Raw genomic sequence first — 15,738 nt, 5'->3', positions numbered from 1 at the left:
TAAGGAAAGATGTTGTGAAGATTTGTGATATAGCTGAGTCAAAGGTGGGGAGGCCTGAGCAGACCCGCATGTCATGTGTTACACTCCTCTTAAACCTTTTACCACAAGGAATAAGTGAGAAACACAGAACATCAAATGTCAGACTTTGATAGAGCGTGTGGGCGAAAAGGTCTAGATGAAAGCCTCCGGTGTATTCGGTCTTCCTTGAATAGAAAAAAAAAGAAAAAAAAAGGCACATCCTGGCATTTATTCTCTATTCATACGACATCAGTAAAGAACTATTGTTCTATTGTTTGACTCCTTTATGAATTAAAACTGCATGACTTCCTGTTTAACATTGCCACTTACAGTACAGGGAGGCTCAACCTACAATGGATGGCTACTCCTCAGAAACTGCAAAATTATACAGTAAATCTGAACTGTGTCAATCAGCCGTTAAATGCGCTTCCAGCACAATGCTACTACACTGAATTAAGTGCATTAAATAGCTAGAGTGATCACTGATTGAGTGCATCAGGGGCTCTGATGAAAACCATTAACAAGATTAAACAAATTCAGGCCTGTGACCTTTACTAGGCCGGCAGTACAATAAACAATCCTCAAACGTGTCTCCTCACACAGTGGCAGGACTGTACGTAACGGCTCTGACAGTGTCAGGAAAATTTACTGTGTGAAGTGAATTTTCAATTTTCAATATGTGGCAATTGGATCACTTAAGTGCCAAGAGCTTATGAGGTCATTCTTCAGGACACGGTGTGCAGCCCCTCACCAATTGTCTACTTATTGATTCTGATATAAATTCAGCTGCCTCTGGTGGATACATTACACTCCTCCCACATTACTGGTGTGCGTAAAATGGTGATGGGTGATTACTGGTAATGTATATGAGACAATCTAAGAGCATGACGAGTGAAGCGATGCTGTCAGGACAATTATTTGACCACAGCGAGGTGTATTGCTGAAAACGTGTAAAGGCGTTACTACGGAAAGCTGATTTAGACGAAAAGTATCCACAGAATGAGGATATAGTAAATAACCGGCATAACACTGCAAATGTAAATTTGACTCCGTAGAACACATCTGCCTCTAACTGATGAAATACACCTAGCCTTCAGGTCGCCAGCCAAATGACTCAGTGTTAGCCATAAATAATAGCAGTGCACTAGTATGCATGCATCACTTCCAAACACACTCTTCATGACTGCCCGGGGCCATACAAGCAGTCAGCCCTCCTCCCTTCCTCTTTAAATGCGCTTTGATGTTGGACTCTGATCAATACTTGAAGGCTGAATTTAGAAACGATAAATAAAACCATGAAGAGCAATGCACTTGATACCTCTCCAACAGCCTCTTTGGAGGGTCTTGCTGCTAGTATGTAACTATGTTTACCATAAGCAGTCTTTCACAAGAACTGTACAGTGACTGGGATGTAAATACAATCTGTGCTCCAGGAATTCAGAAGCAATGTGGCAATCCAACCACACAGGCTGGAACTGTGTCATCAGATGTAGTGAGTGGAAACCGACAATGGCACCCACAGTATGGAATGGACATTAGAAGCCTATTAACTGTGCATTGAGTCCACTTTTTTACCTTAAATGATGCCTCTAGTTACAGATTTCTTTGCACAGATTTGCACATCTGAAGATGTCATACTCTCTAAAACTTACCAACATTCATAACGATTTATTATCTGCTGTCAGACTTTTATACAGTAATTGCCCAGAAATAACTAAGAAAACTAAATCACTTCTTCCCCACACCAGGCAGTTCTCAGGTTTCCTGTAGTTAGCCACTTTCACACTGTTACTTATTTGCAGAAAAAAAACACAGTATACATATCCAACTGTTCAAACTGATTGGTTTGACTATGAAATCAATTGTCACATTTTCTAAAATTAGGGGGGAATGAAGTAAAGTTATTTAGAATGGGAATATGTGTGCAAATTTTAACTTGTCTGCTAACTGGCTCTGAAATTAAAGCTGCTCAGAGCGAATATAAGAAATTCACACTTATGATCGTGGATAAATATAAATTGATCCAAACAATACAAACATTGTCCTGTGGATTAACATGGGAGGCATTATGATGGAAGAAATGGAGTGGCACGCTGCAATAAGATGGCCACTAATTAGCCAAAAGGGATTACAAGACTATTACAGTACCAGTCATCTATGCCAGCATATCACTCATAACAAATGAGGACATCTGCTCAGACCACAGCTCCTCGACAAACACGCTCTTGTTTGGCCTTGTTCTCATACATAGCAGCTTGGTGGTTTTCTGTTCAATCAAAAAGCAGCCTTACACCTTTTGACATCAGACTTGTGAAGTTACCTTGGCACTGATGCCGCCATTGACATGTAGTCAAACTTGCAGTAAAACTAACTTGAGCCTAATAAACACAAGATCCTAAGCACAAACGTGCAGGAGCAAACAAAGACTGGAAAACAGCATTCACTTGGCTGAGACTCAAGGTAATGATTCTAATCAAATAGCACACACCACAGCTGAGATGAAGCCAGCATGCAAGGCCATTTAGCTGCACTTCCCATAAACTCGTAACTCTAATGGGACAAAATACATAACGGGTAAAATATTACAACCTTATCTAACCATAACTAGCTATTCATTATTACAATCCTTCAATTAATTAAATCCATTATTTTTTTGGAATATTATTATTTCATTAGCAGTCTTGGTTTGTTACACTGAAGCACATTAACAAGATTTCCACCTGCAGCAGGTTCAGGCTGGAGTGGCCTCCACACGATAACTCCCAAACAAACACAACAGACTGCAGTGATGCAGTCCATGCATTGGACCAGAGACTGCCTGAGAGGAAAGCTGAATGACAGTGAGGACATATTGGATATAAAGGGATGCTTTATGCTGAACATTTAACTTCCACTCAGACTACATCACTAGAGAGTTTGGTAAAGGTTGAGCCCTACACCTTAAATTTACATTAGACTTAATGTCAAAGCAATCTTTTCAAAGTTGTTTCTTTAGCTTTTTAGACATTAATGCTCTGAGGTCATTGGAGACAGACAGGAAGCAGTGTGGGAGGGAAACACAGGCATGACATGCAGCAAAACAGACACAGAGCTGAACCGGCATCGCTGCAGGGAGGGCTGCAGCCACAGCTCAACCGAACCTCGCAACTAATTTGCTGACAAAGTTTATTAACTGTACTGTCCACAGGATCAGAGAATAAAGGAAAAGTGCCAATTACATAGTGATATCTTTATCGAAACACTGAGCAGCTGAAGCCAGCAAAAAAAATGCTGAGCATCTGATCAATTATTAAAATGATTGCTTTTCTGTTAATCAATATTTTTCCCATCAACTAATTGTAGCTGCTCTACACATATCAGTTTTATCTGCCATCTACGTGGTGACGTGTCACAGCAAAGGGGCAATTCCTGTGCTAATCTGAACTGCCTCTGTGATGCCCCTTGAATCCTCTTTACTGCATAAAAAAATACTTTAATCCGTCTATTGACAGGACAATTATAATATTCATTGGCTTAAATACACGATTAATCCCTTTTTATCTCAAAGCAACAGTTTCCATTTTAACAAGATGACGCTCAGTAACGTTACTGGCGCCATAAGACCTATTCAAAGCATTTAATTGGAAGCATTACAGGAACACAGATGATCGTCTTGAGAACTGCGAGGCGGATGCAGCAGAGTGGTTGCTAGCTCCCACCTGCCTGACACTGGCTGGTGAGTGTTGGGACAGATGATGTCTGGAATCCCAGAGTGATTAGTGGTTACCTTGGGGTAGCTCTCCTCTGCTGCAGTAAACATGTATGCTCTGAGGTTTAGATTAGCTCTGACAATAACATACAGCAGCTGTCACACCTTCAGCTCACACCGGTGTTTGACAGACAAGCAGGCACACAGGAATTTGTATAACAGCGTGGCTAAAATTATCCAGGGATCAAGCAGAAAGCGGTTTATTTTTTTTATTTACTTTTTTTTTTTTTAACTTTCGGTGGAATGATGATTGCATTGTCGTAAAAATTTCACTGACAAATTTGAGAGTTGTCTTTGTTCAGGAAGCGTAAAACAATGTCTTTCTGAAATATGAAAATGTCAAAGGAAAAGGCCATGGTATTCAAATCCCTAGTTAATTAGGGTTCCATGACCAGGAGGGTTTGAATGTTTGTGTTGAAGAAGAGAAACATTTGCATTCCCCAAAGGGGAGCGTGTCAACAGGATCGATAGGGTAGTCTCTAAACTCCTGTTCTGCCTCCAAATAGCATCCAACTCAGCAGATCTTCTCCCTAGGAAATCCCAGAAATTAACTAACACCAAATTTTCCACAGTCCTCATCTGCCTGTGTCGGTTTTTAGTTTTTTTCAATCCAACACATTTCCATTCACAAAAAGAATTTTATTACAACAGTAAAACATCCTAAAACCGTTGATTACGATTTATTAATCTGCCTGGAAGAGGTGAAACATAAACACAGGGTGCGTCAGAGCTCTTCAAGTAACACGGTTAAACACCAATTACCCCGACCTTTCCATTGTTGTTTTAGAGCTTTCTCCCACAGAGATGAAGTGTGAGAGAAACAAACAGAACATCAATCTCATTGTAAACCCAAAGGAAAGAGGTCTTGGGACTGATCTCATGGGATGTTAACTTAAGCAGTGAAGAAAACGCTTTTGACAAGGATTTAATAAAATGGGTTTAAGACCAGAGTGGACGAGTGGATGTTACCTCAGCGCTACACTTTTTGATTGCTTCTGGCCTTCTTTATTTGCCACTCTTTGCCTGTAGTCATAATCAATGTTTGTCAATAAGACAGCACTTAATTACCCATTTAATCTGGCTGGTTAATTACTGTCTTATTCCAGCCTGAGAGCATATTGCAGATCTGGACAACAATGTAGACAACATGCTGAGAGATATTTTTCAGCTTCTTTCTACAGTCAAAACTTTCAAGCAGTCTGCGATTTAAATTAGTTCTGAAAACTGAATCTCCAAAAACTCGCACAGCCATGAAAACTTACTTTGTTAAGCTGACTTTTCAAATCACTCTGCTCTTTACAAACACTTAATCTCATGTGAATTCAAGAGTTGGAAAAAGTAACCAGACAAGAATCTAAGGTGGAACTATGACTTCTGTAATTCAGTTCAGTCCTTGGATTTGTACTTACAAGCACATAATCTTAAAAACCTACTGTGGTGAACTTTCAAGTGTGCAAAGTGTCACAGTACAAATTGCTGAAGCGGTTTGGGTGCAGAAAGGGCAACTATATCACCATTTTTAGGACAACAAAATAAGCTACACACAATGGTCTGCCTCCTTTTGAATTCAATGCTAAATAACCAACCTGTAAAACACACTTCATATTGTGCACTAATAGGAATGAGAACCTCATAGTTCTGCCATATTTTGTTGCTCTGATGTCCAAATTAAATGGTTTTGTTGAATGTAAAAGGTTTTTTATATGTAATTATTTGGAATCTGTACCAAAAACAGCAAGCCTAATGCATCCTGAACATTTAACAGCATATGTTATATCCACCTGTTTGTTCATTCAGAGGCTGCAAGTGAGGGTGTCCTTCAGCTGCTGCTTTTCCCCCCCTCATTGTTGGACAGGCGTCTTCACAGCTTATTGCTAATCAAAGACATCAAGCATGTTTATAAAGGAGCACATCAGCCTATAGGCTGCCATGTTAGAGTAGAACCAACAGCATAAATAAAACATCCACACAAATCACAGCACACTCGTAATCCTTCCTCAGCTTAGATGGCGACGTCCTGCACACTCAGAAGACATTACAGTGAAGACAACATGCTGACATCCTCAGCTGAGAGGAAATACTTCAAACTGAGCAATGACAAGAGGCAGTGAGCCAACCGTGTAGTCTGAAACCAGCCTTTTTGAAGTCACCTGAATGTAAATAGGTTATCATATTATTTGACGGTTTAAAAAGATCAGAAGCTACCAAACGTAGCTCAGCTGATGTCTCCTGTCCATGTGAACACAAACGCTGCTGACACTGAGGTTGCAGTGCTAACCATACCTGCTTTACTTTGCACACATTCTCTCCATGAAAAGGGTCTGAAATCCCTCCCCTTCCTTCACATCCAGTTGCATACCGTACAAACTCTAGCACTCATACTGTTAATCTAATACAGGGTGGGCTCTATGTGATAATTTGCTGCTTCCCATATTTAACAATACTGGCATAATTGCAAATAACACCTTTTATAGCAAAACTGAAAACAGCCATTCATCTGTGTATATACTCTACCACATGCCATTTTAGATGCATTTTGTTGATTCTAGCCTGCTTGTCACTCGACCACATGCTTCTCCCCTCTGATTGGTTATATGTCTGTCCAAATGTGTCCAAAAGAGGGTTTATTCTGCATCTGTAGGTACTGTTCCTCCAATCCACAGAGACCAGACTAATTCTTTGTACAGAACAGAAAAAGAATGTTGTTGGTTGTCCAAAACTGCAAAGTTTAGTTTGCACTAAAATTTACTGTTAAATGTTGCCAAACCTCTGACATTTCTCTACTTGTTCATTCATGTGAGGTTAATGTAATGTTTGTTAAATTGAAAAGGAACATATGCACAGCTTTAGACCAGATAGTGACAATGGTTCCAAGCAAAACCATCAAAACAAACACTGATATTGGCCTCAAAATCCCCGATCTGCCAGACAGAAGCACTAAACAATGAGAGATATAAAAAGTATATTGTTAGTATTTTCAGGATCTCTCAAATATAACTGTAAGAGCGCCAAAGACTGTCAGGTTTACATGGCACCACTTCAAGTTTATTCTAGTATTCTACTGCCGTTTCAATTCAAACACTTACCAATCCTGATTATGGAGACAGTGTAGTTTCAAAGGATGAGTAATGTGTGGAACTGATATATATATAAAGACTGCAGTGACCCAGTTCTATTCCACATGCAGACTAATACTAAAAGTACTGGAGCACAGGTAATGTTCGCTTTCAGTTGAAAACAACTAGAAAATAATTTATGCAAAGGTTAAAATTTAATTCATCAAACGCACCTCGCCTCTCATTCAACAAGCTTATTTTGCATTCAGCAGAGCACATTGAGCTTGATAAAACATGCACAGCATAATCCTATATCTTCAGTGATTGTCGCCATAATTCACAACAGGAAAATGAACCTTGTGGAAGAGATAGCCTACTTTTTGAATTTGTTTTTTCCTTGCTATGGAAAAAAAATCTTGAATGTAGCTCAACAAGAAAAAAAAAAACACTGAGCACAAAGCAAACACACACGGTCTGTTGACCCACAATAACACAATGCAGGAAAAGGGAGCCTGAAGGTTCCATTGTCTCCACTGTCCACAGGGCAGCGTTGACTGACAGTTCTGCTGTAAGTAAAGCTGACACAGTATCACATGGCAGCAAGATTGTTTAAGGGGAAAGAGGACGTGGCGACTGAAGGACACAGGACATTTATTGATATGGCCAAGTCCTCCAGTGCAGCAGTAGATGTCCTTCAGGGAAAGTGCCTTATTGCCTGGACATTAATCACTATTGTCATGAAGCACAGGAAGTAAGTACACTGGTTTCCCCAACAGCATTTTTTCCTCCCTCGTTTCAAATCCACCCGGTCAAATCAGTGTGTGTGCGCGCGTGTGTGTGTGTGTGTGTGTGTGTGTGTGTGTGTGTGTGTGCGCGCGGGCATGTGCGTGCGTGTGTGTGTGTGTGTGTATATGTATGTGTGTGTGTGTGTGTGTGTGTGTGTGTGCGCATTTAGGGTTGGATGTTGCTAGGACAAATGAAATGATTTGGAGTGAAGTGGCTGTGAGTCATTCAAAATGATTAAAATGCTACTGTGACCAGCTTTGAGTATCTTGGCTGAAAGACTGCATGAACTCGACCATACACACCAAGTAATGAAGTGATGACTGATTGCCTTGATTAACATAAGTTAAACAAATAAACAGTCTAATCACTATTAACGTCAAATTACTGTGATTATCTTATAAAACAAACATTGCTCTGAGAACGCACTGTGTGAAATAAAGCATTCCACTTCAATACCAATTCTTGCAATTTCAATGAGGACGATTTACCCTCTAATGTTAATGTTAGCCAATGATCTAGTGTTCACAAGGCGCATGACGTTTCATTTCCCCTCATGGCACTTCTCTCCCTTTGCTCTCACATGTATTGACAACTGAAACTGAACATTAAACCACTTTTCTTCTTCACCTTCTCATGTGCAGGAGCAGCATAAGGTTTTAACACCAGCAGTTTTACTTCTGGTGCAAGCAGCTAAGTGTAATTAAAATTAAAAAAAACAGTCACTGTGTTCATCTACTGCCACGTTGATTATGAATTATAAATGAGCTGCAAATGTGTCTTCAGTGTGCGTGTAAAACAAAAGAAAATCCCAAAGCCACCACCAACATTGCTTGAAGTGCAGTCGCCAAAGAACGACCTGCTTAACGTTGCTCCATTTCTGAAACCTATGTTAATCACAGCAGAGACGTGACAGAGCTGTGACACTGCTGGAAGTCACTGCAGCTGTATGGACAAGGGAGAGAGCCTCAGCACTGCCCTCATAACTCTGATCTTTCTAGCATGAAAAGTAACTTAAATGCAACACAGATTATGTAGTATCTGTAATATAAATGTACTCAATTTAAATTGCATTTACCCTGCTGGTGATCACTTTTTAGCAGCTAAGAGCTACTTCCAGCAAATGTTAAAAGGTACCCTGTGGAGTTTTTGACCACACTTGGTCTGCACACACACACGATAAGGATTTGACTGTATACCACTGATCTACAGCCGAACACTGTGCCAATCAAAGCAGGGTAAACATGGATGTTGGATGATGCCGTTTTTTTAATATGTAAAACTCTGCTTGAAATTTGTATTTTTTCTTAGGAAATAAACATTTAAATTTGTTAAGACAATGTGTTTGGTGGGTTCCACTGGGAGCTTCTTTGTTGCAAATACACATGAAAAATATTCTATACACATTTTTAATCATACCACCTAATAAGCTAGAACTGAATATATTTGTGAATGTGTTTTGGTGGATATTATTCTTCTTTATGATTAGAGTGGAAGCTCCATTTGCATAGTTTATCACTTACTGCTGATGGAGGAGGGCAAGTTCTCCAAATGACCAAAATAAAATAATTCCACTGAATAACATTATCGCTACTCATTTCTGGACAAATCTGAATTTGACTCATCATCCTCCGACGCACACTTTTCTTCTGATCTGATTGTAAAACAATGAAATACTTTGTTGTTGTTTTTTTAATTAACACAGTGTGAAGATGCAATTTGTGTGAAAAACTGATGGCATAGTTGTTATTTGACTGCCAAATTACCCTCATTCAATGCTACCCCCACCACCCACAAGTTAATGGGTTGTTAATGAGTTAATTCCACAACAGGAGAGACTTTATATTCTCTGCAATAAGGTGGAAATATTGTATACAAATATTGGTGTCAACACCAGGAATCATCACATATCAAAAAATAAACAGATGAATAACACATCAGGGCGTCTTCACAGACACAGACTCCTAATTTAATGTCACAGGGGACTCAGTCTGTCGGTGTCAACTTCTATCAATTAAAAAAAAATGTTTATGAAAAATAAAACAAGACTTGCTTACACCTACCCTGATAAGAACGTATGAAGACGTTATTTTTTCCCAAACTGCATTTTCCATCAGTGAGGACACTGCAACACTAGGGGGATGAATAATTGATATTCTACTAGAAGAAATCATTTCAGACCTTAAATGATTCCTCAAGTGTTTGTGAAGGTTAGTCTCATTTTCTATAATGCCCTCACCACCCTAAATAAAATAAACCTACCTATAAATTCCACTTTAAAAGTCCTGCATTTAATGCAATCATCCTCATTATTTTAACTGCGCTGGAGCATCAATAAAACCAACCTTGTAGTATTAGGGGTACGAATTCTGGAGGAAACTGTGGAATCGTAAGCGAGTAGCTTGTTTTTTTTTTCAGGCCGTCTCAGGCAAATAAAGCACATTTTTCACAGCTGATCAGGTTAAAGGGAACAAGCGTTTCCCAAACCACAACAACGGCAACAAAAAAAAAATCACTATTCTATGATATAAATATAAACCATAGTACTGTGGGCTCCTCCACAGTTGTGACCATTAACAGATCAAACAATGATATTAAAATGAATACCGCATTGTTGTTTAAAGGTTCTTTCAGACTACTTAAACAGATAAACTATTAGAAAGCCAAAGTATGGGCATCACCAGCATACAGATAAACACCAACTTATCTGCACACAAGTGAAAAAAGTGATTAAAGTTGTAATGTTTTCCCAATCGGACCATTTAACGGGTGGCGCTGACAGCTGGTGGAGAGACAACAGATAAAAGTAAACAGAGCCCATCTATGATGGAAACTCAGCATATGTTACTGATGCTATTTTAAAACCAGGTGAGCTTGGTTCTGGAGACGTTGTGTCAGTGCTGCGCGTACTAAAACCAATTATCCAGGAAGGATATGGAAGACCTTGATTATAATGATGCTGTTGCCAACATCAGTGATGTCCAGACAGCTGGCATCCTGCTGGCACAGCAGCACATCAGGACCTCATTAATAACATTAATAACACGTTTGCCCACTAATATTCTATTTGCAGCAGGCAGTGATGGAGTTATTTGCGAAGGGTTGTTCCTGCGGTGTAATAATGCCATCCAAAATGGCCATTCCATTTGTCAAATAAACCATAATTGTTTGATTTTTTTTTTTAATCCTGTTCATTGACGTCCCTTTTATCTATGCCACCAATTATTCCCCAGCTGTATCACCAGGCTTCACGCCTTCATTCTTTTTTGTATGGCTGCATTAACATTACTTAAGTGGTGCAATTAGAATTTCTATAATTAAAGATGAGCTGTGCTTCTAATGACTGAAATACAGTGTTCGCACAACAGCAATGTTTTTCAGCAGAACTACGGTATGTGTTCACTATGAAGAGTGTGGCGGGTTCTGTTTGTATCAGTAAGAACTGAGGAAAAAAAGGCAAAACTGCTTTTGTACTTGAGACTTAAGCTTTGTGAAAATTAGGCCAATAGTATATATGTTAAAATCCAGCATGCTCCGTTTCAAATCTCCAAGATGCATCCGCGCCCATGAAGCAAACTCTGAATGCATAAAGACTGATGTCACTCAGCCTACAAAACGGCAGACGAATACAGTGATGTGACTGTGCTCACTTGGACGTATCCTCCAGCACCTTTGAGCTGGTCTGCCAGTCAGCCTGTGGTGCCTCTCTGCTGTGTGTGTGTCAGAGGTCTGGTGAGACATGCCATATGAGAAAACTCAGCTGTTAGGGGCTTGTATGGCTACCAGTCGATAAAGCTGCAAACTAAAGACATGAGGACGTGGAAGCACGGAGCTGGGTGGTGGGGGGAGAAGGAAGGAGGGGGGATTTTGGGATGGGGAGGGGGGGGGTGACTCAGAGAGGAACCATTCTCCTGTGTTACATCACTGCTACTAATATATGGAGGATTATTGGTGCCACATAGGCAAAACTGGCAGATTTATACAGGTCTGATAAAAGGTTACAGCACTGTTGAGCCACTCTTAAGATGTGGATGATAATCTGGACACTTGTATCAATTAAACAGCTGCATTATCACAGTGCCAGTGACTACAAATTAGCGGTTGTTTGAGCGCCACTTGAACAGAGACGGATGGTAGAAGAGTCACAGAAGAACACACAGGCAACAAGTGCATCGTATTATAAACCCATCTACTTGGGTATCATGATTGTATTAGTGCCCATTGCAGTATAGAGAACACAGTGAGTCATTAAACCTGGGAGTGAATGCTGATTGTTATGTTTCCCACTGCTAGCATGAATATGGCAGCAGAGAGATGCAACACATTAAACACTGAACAAAGATGGCCTTTACATTGTGCTCCTTTAGACAATCATATGTCCCAATCTATTTACTGTTTAGTTTTATTTCTGATGCATTTCTGAAGTGTATTTTATACTTAAATATAGGTGCTAATAAGCAAACCGTCCAGCATGCCAATATCATACCACAGTGATAGCAATGTGAGGCTGAAAGCCGACTGGTTGAAAAGTTGACTTAAACTCAAGGCGCCCAGACAACATGGCCTGTTGTTATCATACAAGAGGAGAAAGGAAGCTCAACAATTCCTGCCACCTAGTGCCAACAACACAGCTACAACGTGTACATCATTAAATCTGATTTCTGACTAGATGTAAATCTAATGTATGCAAAAAGTTTTTCCACCTACAGCCTTTCCTGTAGTAAAATTAACTAACATGGATAATTAAGAGATGAAAATGCAGATTTATCACTAGTGGGTGGCGACTATCCTGAATAACAACAACATGCAGACATAATGATGTCATTGTTTTAATGCATTCAATAAGGTCTGTGTCAATTTTATCTGCCGATATGTGCTGTTAGTAATACTGCACATCCCTATTCAGTTTAAAGAGGGTTCAATGACATTTTGATCAATATGATTGATTGATTGATTGATTGAGACTGACTGTTGAAAGTGTGACCCTGTCCACACAGGACAGATGCCTATGTGTGATCAGATCTGATGAATTTATGTTCAGCACAAATAATCCCAGCCTGTTTGCAGATGCCCCTGCGGCATTAATCGCCCTCCATACTTGAAACATCCATGGACGAGCCAACAGCGCTAACTATCGCCCTCATCCTCTTCTTTCTACCTACGCACATGACAGTAAGGAGACACACTGATTATACCTCCACATAAACTAAGACCACAACTGTTGTAAAGCCTGTGGTGGGAAAAAAAAAACAAAAACAACAAAAGAACAACAGGAGAAGAAAACTTGACACACCGCCACACAACTACAGGACACACCGGTGGAGCCATGGTGGCAAATTCACAGGAGATAAAGTAAAATATGACGAAGTGTGGGCGCCTGTAGGAATGTTATTTCCTTACATGGATGCCTTGTAGGAATAAGCAGCGCGGCAGAAGGAGAAGAAGAAGGTCAGCGCCAGAGGCTGGACCAGTTGAAGCATTTTAGGTGGAACGCAGGGATAGTTTGCGCCACAGTCCAGCTGCCTAATCAATAACATGCACACAAATCACAGGGGCTGGACGTGAACCTCGGCTCGGCCCTGAAACCACTACGAATTTTAGCTACATGTTACCTCTGAGAAATGTATGTCGACAGCACAAACTAGCTTTTAGCAACCCCCCATTAAAAAAAGAAAGAAGAACGCTACACGGGCTGAATAACTAACCCGAGCATGGAAGTACTCACCAGGCTGACAGTCTTTGTGTTTGGGCAAGGTTAAAAACATTAAGGATAAAATCCACCAGTAACTCGGTTCCCGTATCCTCCGCATGTTAGACTACTCATCGAGAGCAACAAGAAGGCAAAGGGTGACAAAGTTTTTGTCTATTTTCTTCTTCTTCTTCACGAAACAGAATCACGCACACACACCACCGGAGCTGAAGCGAAGTTGGCACAGCGGCCACGAAGGCAGCAGAGCATCAAAGTAATGGTTGGCGGTCAGGATGCAGTCACTGGGTTTTTTTCTTCTTTAAAAAAAAAGAAAGGACTAATTTATTCGCCTCCGGTCCGAGGAGCAGAGGCTGGTTTTAGCTTCGAGGAATAAAACGTTACGCACACTACGGCTGTGCGAGAACTGTTCAAAACGTGTTGTTGGACTCCTCCGTGTCTGCAGCAGCGAGCTTCCAGATAGCGACATTCCCGAAGTGTGGAGGGGTCAATCGGCGATCAATCGCTGTCTTTAACTACAAGGGTGAGAGAAAGGGGGGGAGAAAAAAAGTGGTCGAATAATATTGATTGCACGTGGTCATTATGAAGTGATCATCCGCGCAGTGTCAGCGAGGCGAAGGCTGGAGCTGCAAAAAGTGGAGCTGCCTGCGAATGTCCCATTCTTCCATCCAGGAAGTAGACTGTAGCGGTCAGGCGTGCGCGGATATGTGGCTACTGGTCTGGTCCCATCCTACCGGACAGGCTGCGTGCGTGTGTGTGAGAGCGAGAGGGGAGCCTGCATGGGGCGGGAGCAGCTGAGGGAGGAGGAGGAGGAGGAGGAAGAGGAGGGAAGGCGGTTCTTGGATTTGCTGAATGCAAAATGAGTCGGAACGGACCCAGAGGCTGGTTCTCTCTGTCTATAAGGTGCTGTGATGAAAAAAAGGAGCGAGAGAGAGAGACTCCAGAAATCAATGTCAGATTGTCAAGTCACCACAGGAGCATCGTCTTAAATGTTCCATCAAACACGATGAAATGTCCCCATGTAAGCAGAGGGGGGAGGGACAAAATGCAGCCCCATCCTGTCATCTCGCTGCTTCCTCCCAGGTCCCATTATTAAAATGACCCCTGTGTGGCCACACAGCGATGCCCCCTTTGCCTCCTGCTGGCAGAACTGTGAATGGAATAGTTTAGCAGTAATCATCACCTGGAACAGCATCGTGTGTGAGTGTGTGTGCTGATTGGAGAATTATGCATCCACTGGTGATACTCCCACAGGTAAACGCATAGTCAGTGGTGTTCTTGCAGAACTATCCAGCTGGACATTTAATTTGAGGAATCTGATTAAATTTCTCATTTAATTACCCAGATCTCTACAGGGCCATTGAGGACAGTCACAAGGGCCCTTTGCTTTTAATGTGGGCCATCTGCTTCCTCTCCAAAATGCCTACCTTTTCAAAGCCCCCACAGCCTCGTGGGCTTCCTGGCATGATCCTCCAGGCTGCACTGCCTCCATGCACGCTGCAAAACTCCTCTGTGGTTGACAATCAGCCCAGGCCCAACTCTGATCAGGTGCAGTTAAACCTGAACAGAAGTTTATTCATACTTTTTTTTTCAGTTCTGTCAGATGACACAACAGGGCGGCTCTTTGATTTGTCATGCACGCTCTAAAAATGTTTCTGCACAATGATCCCCTTCAGGCAGTGTGAAGGTAAATCTCCCCAGACCAACACAACATCACACAATTATGTAGACAGCAAAGAAAAGTAAACTTTGGCTCATATAATGTGTATATATATATATATATATATATATATATATATATATATATATATATATATATCTTTATTTATCAGTGTAATCATTGACATTTTGTCATAAAAACATAAAGTAAACTTCACATTTTAAAGATTTCAATCATCAATCAAAATTCATCAATCATTGATGGGCAATCCCTTTTTCTTCTTCTCTTTTTTAAAAGGTACTGTCAAACATGGTCTGTCCTGTTTGTCATGAGTGTCAGTTTTTTTGTGTGTGATGTAGACAGGACTGTATTTAGTGTCTGTTTGAGTGAGTCTTAAAAGCATGTTACATAAAGTCTGTGATATTCACTCATTATTTAAAAGTAGTTACATACCTGCCAACAAGTGGCTGTCCTGCTCTCTGCTAGCTGTTGGATCAGACGGCAGCATCTGACACTGTGAAATGAAGCCGTCATGGAAGCAGACCCAATCCCACTTCTTGTTTGTGCCGCTGTTACCAAAACACATAAAAAATAGTCCTATAGGAATGAATGGAGCTAAATTGGTAATCTATTACACCTTCTTCATTAGTGTCATCTCTGTGTATTATTAATTATATCTTAGAAATGAGCTGAAAATTCTGACCACTACATGTGGCCTTCTGCCAATGGATACAGATCGGTTGGCTCAGATTAGGAGTCCACAGAT

The 15,738-nt window shown here is 40.8% G+C and overlaps 1 protein-coding gene across 2 annotated transcripts in view; it reads right to left on the bottom strand.

Annotated features, from left to right (window-relative positions):
• ca16b (carbonic anhydrase XVI b) overlaps positions 1 to 14,071 on the bottom strand; it is a 90,691-nt gene extending 76,620 nt beyond the window's left edge. For both annotated transcript variants that reach the window (XM_028405667.1, XM_028405668.1), the window contains exon 1: positions 13,331 to 14,071. In XM_028405667.1, coding sequence (XP_028261468.1) covers positions 13,331 to 13,415 — 85 coding nt within the window. In that variant the 5' untranslated portion in view covers positions 13,416 to 14,071. The remainder of the gene's footprint in view (positions 1 to 13,330) is intronic.
• Between the last annotated feature and the right edge of the window lie 1,667 nt (positions 14,072 to 15,738).

The sequence above is a fragment of the Parambassis ranga genome, chromosome 5 (genome assembly GCF_900634625.1).
Source record: "Parambassis ranga chromosome 5, fParRan2.1, whole genome shotgun sequence".
NCBI classification, from domain to species: domain Eukaryota; kingdom Metazoa; phylum Chordata; class Actinopteri; family Ambassidae; genus Parambassis; species Parambassis ranga.
This window is presented reverse-complemented; position numbering and strand designations above follow the sequence as displayed.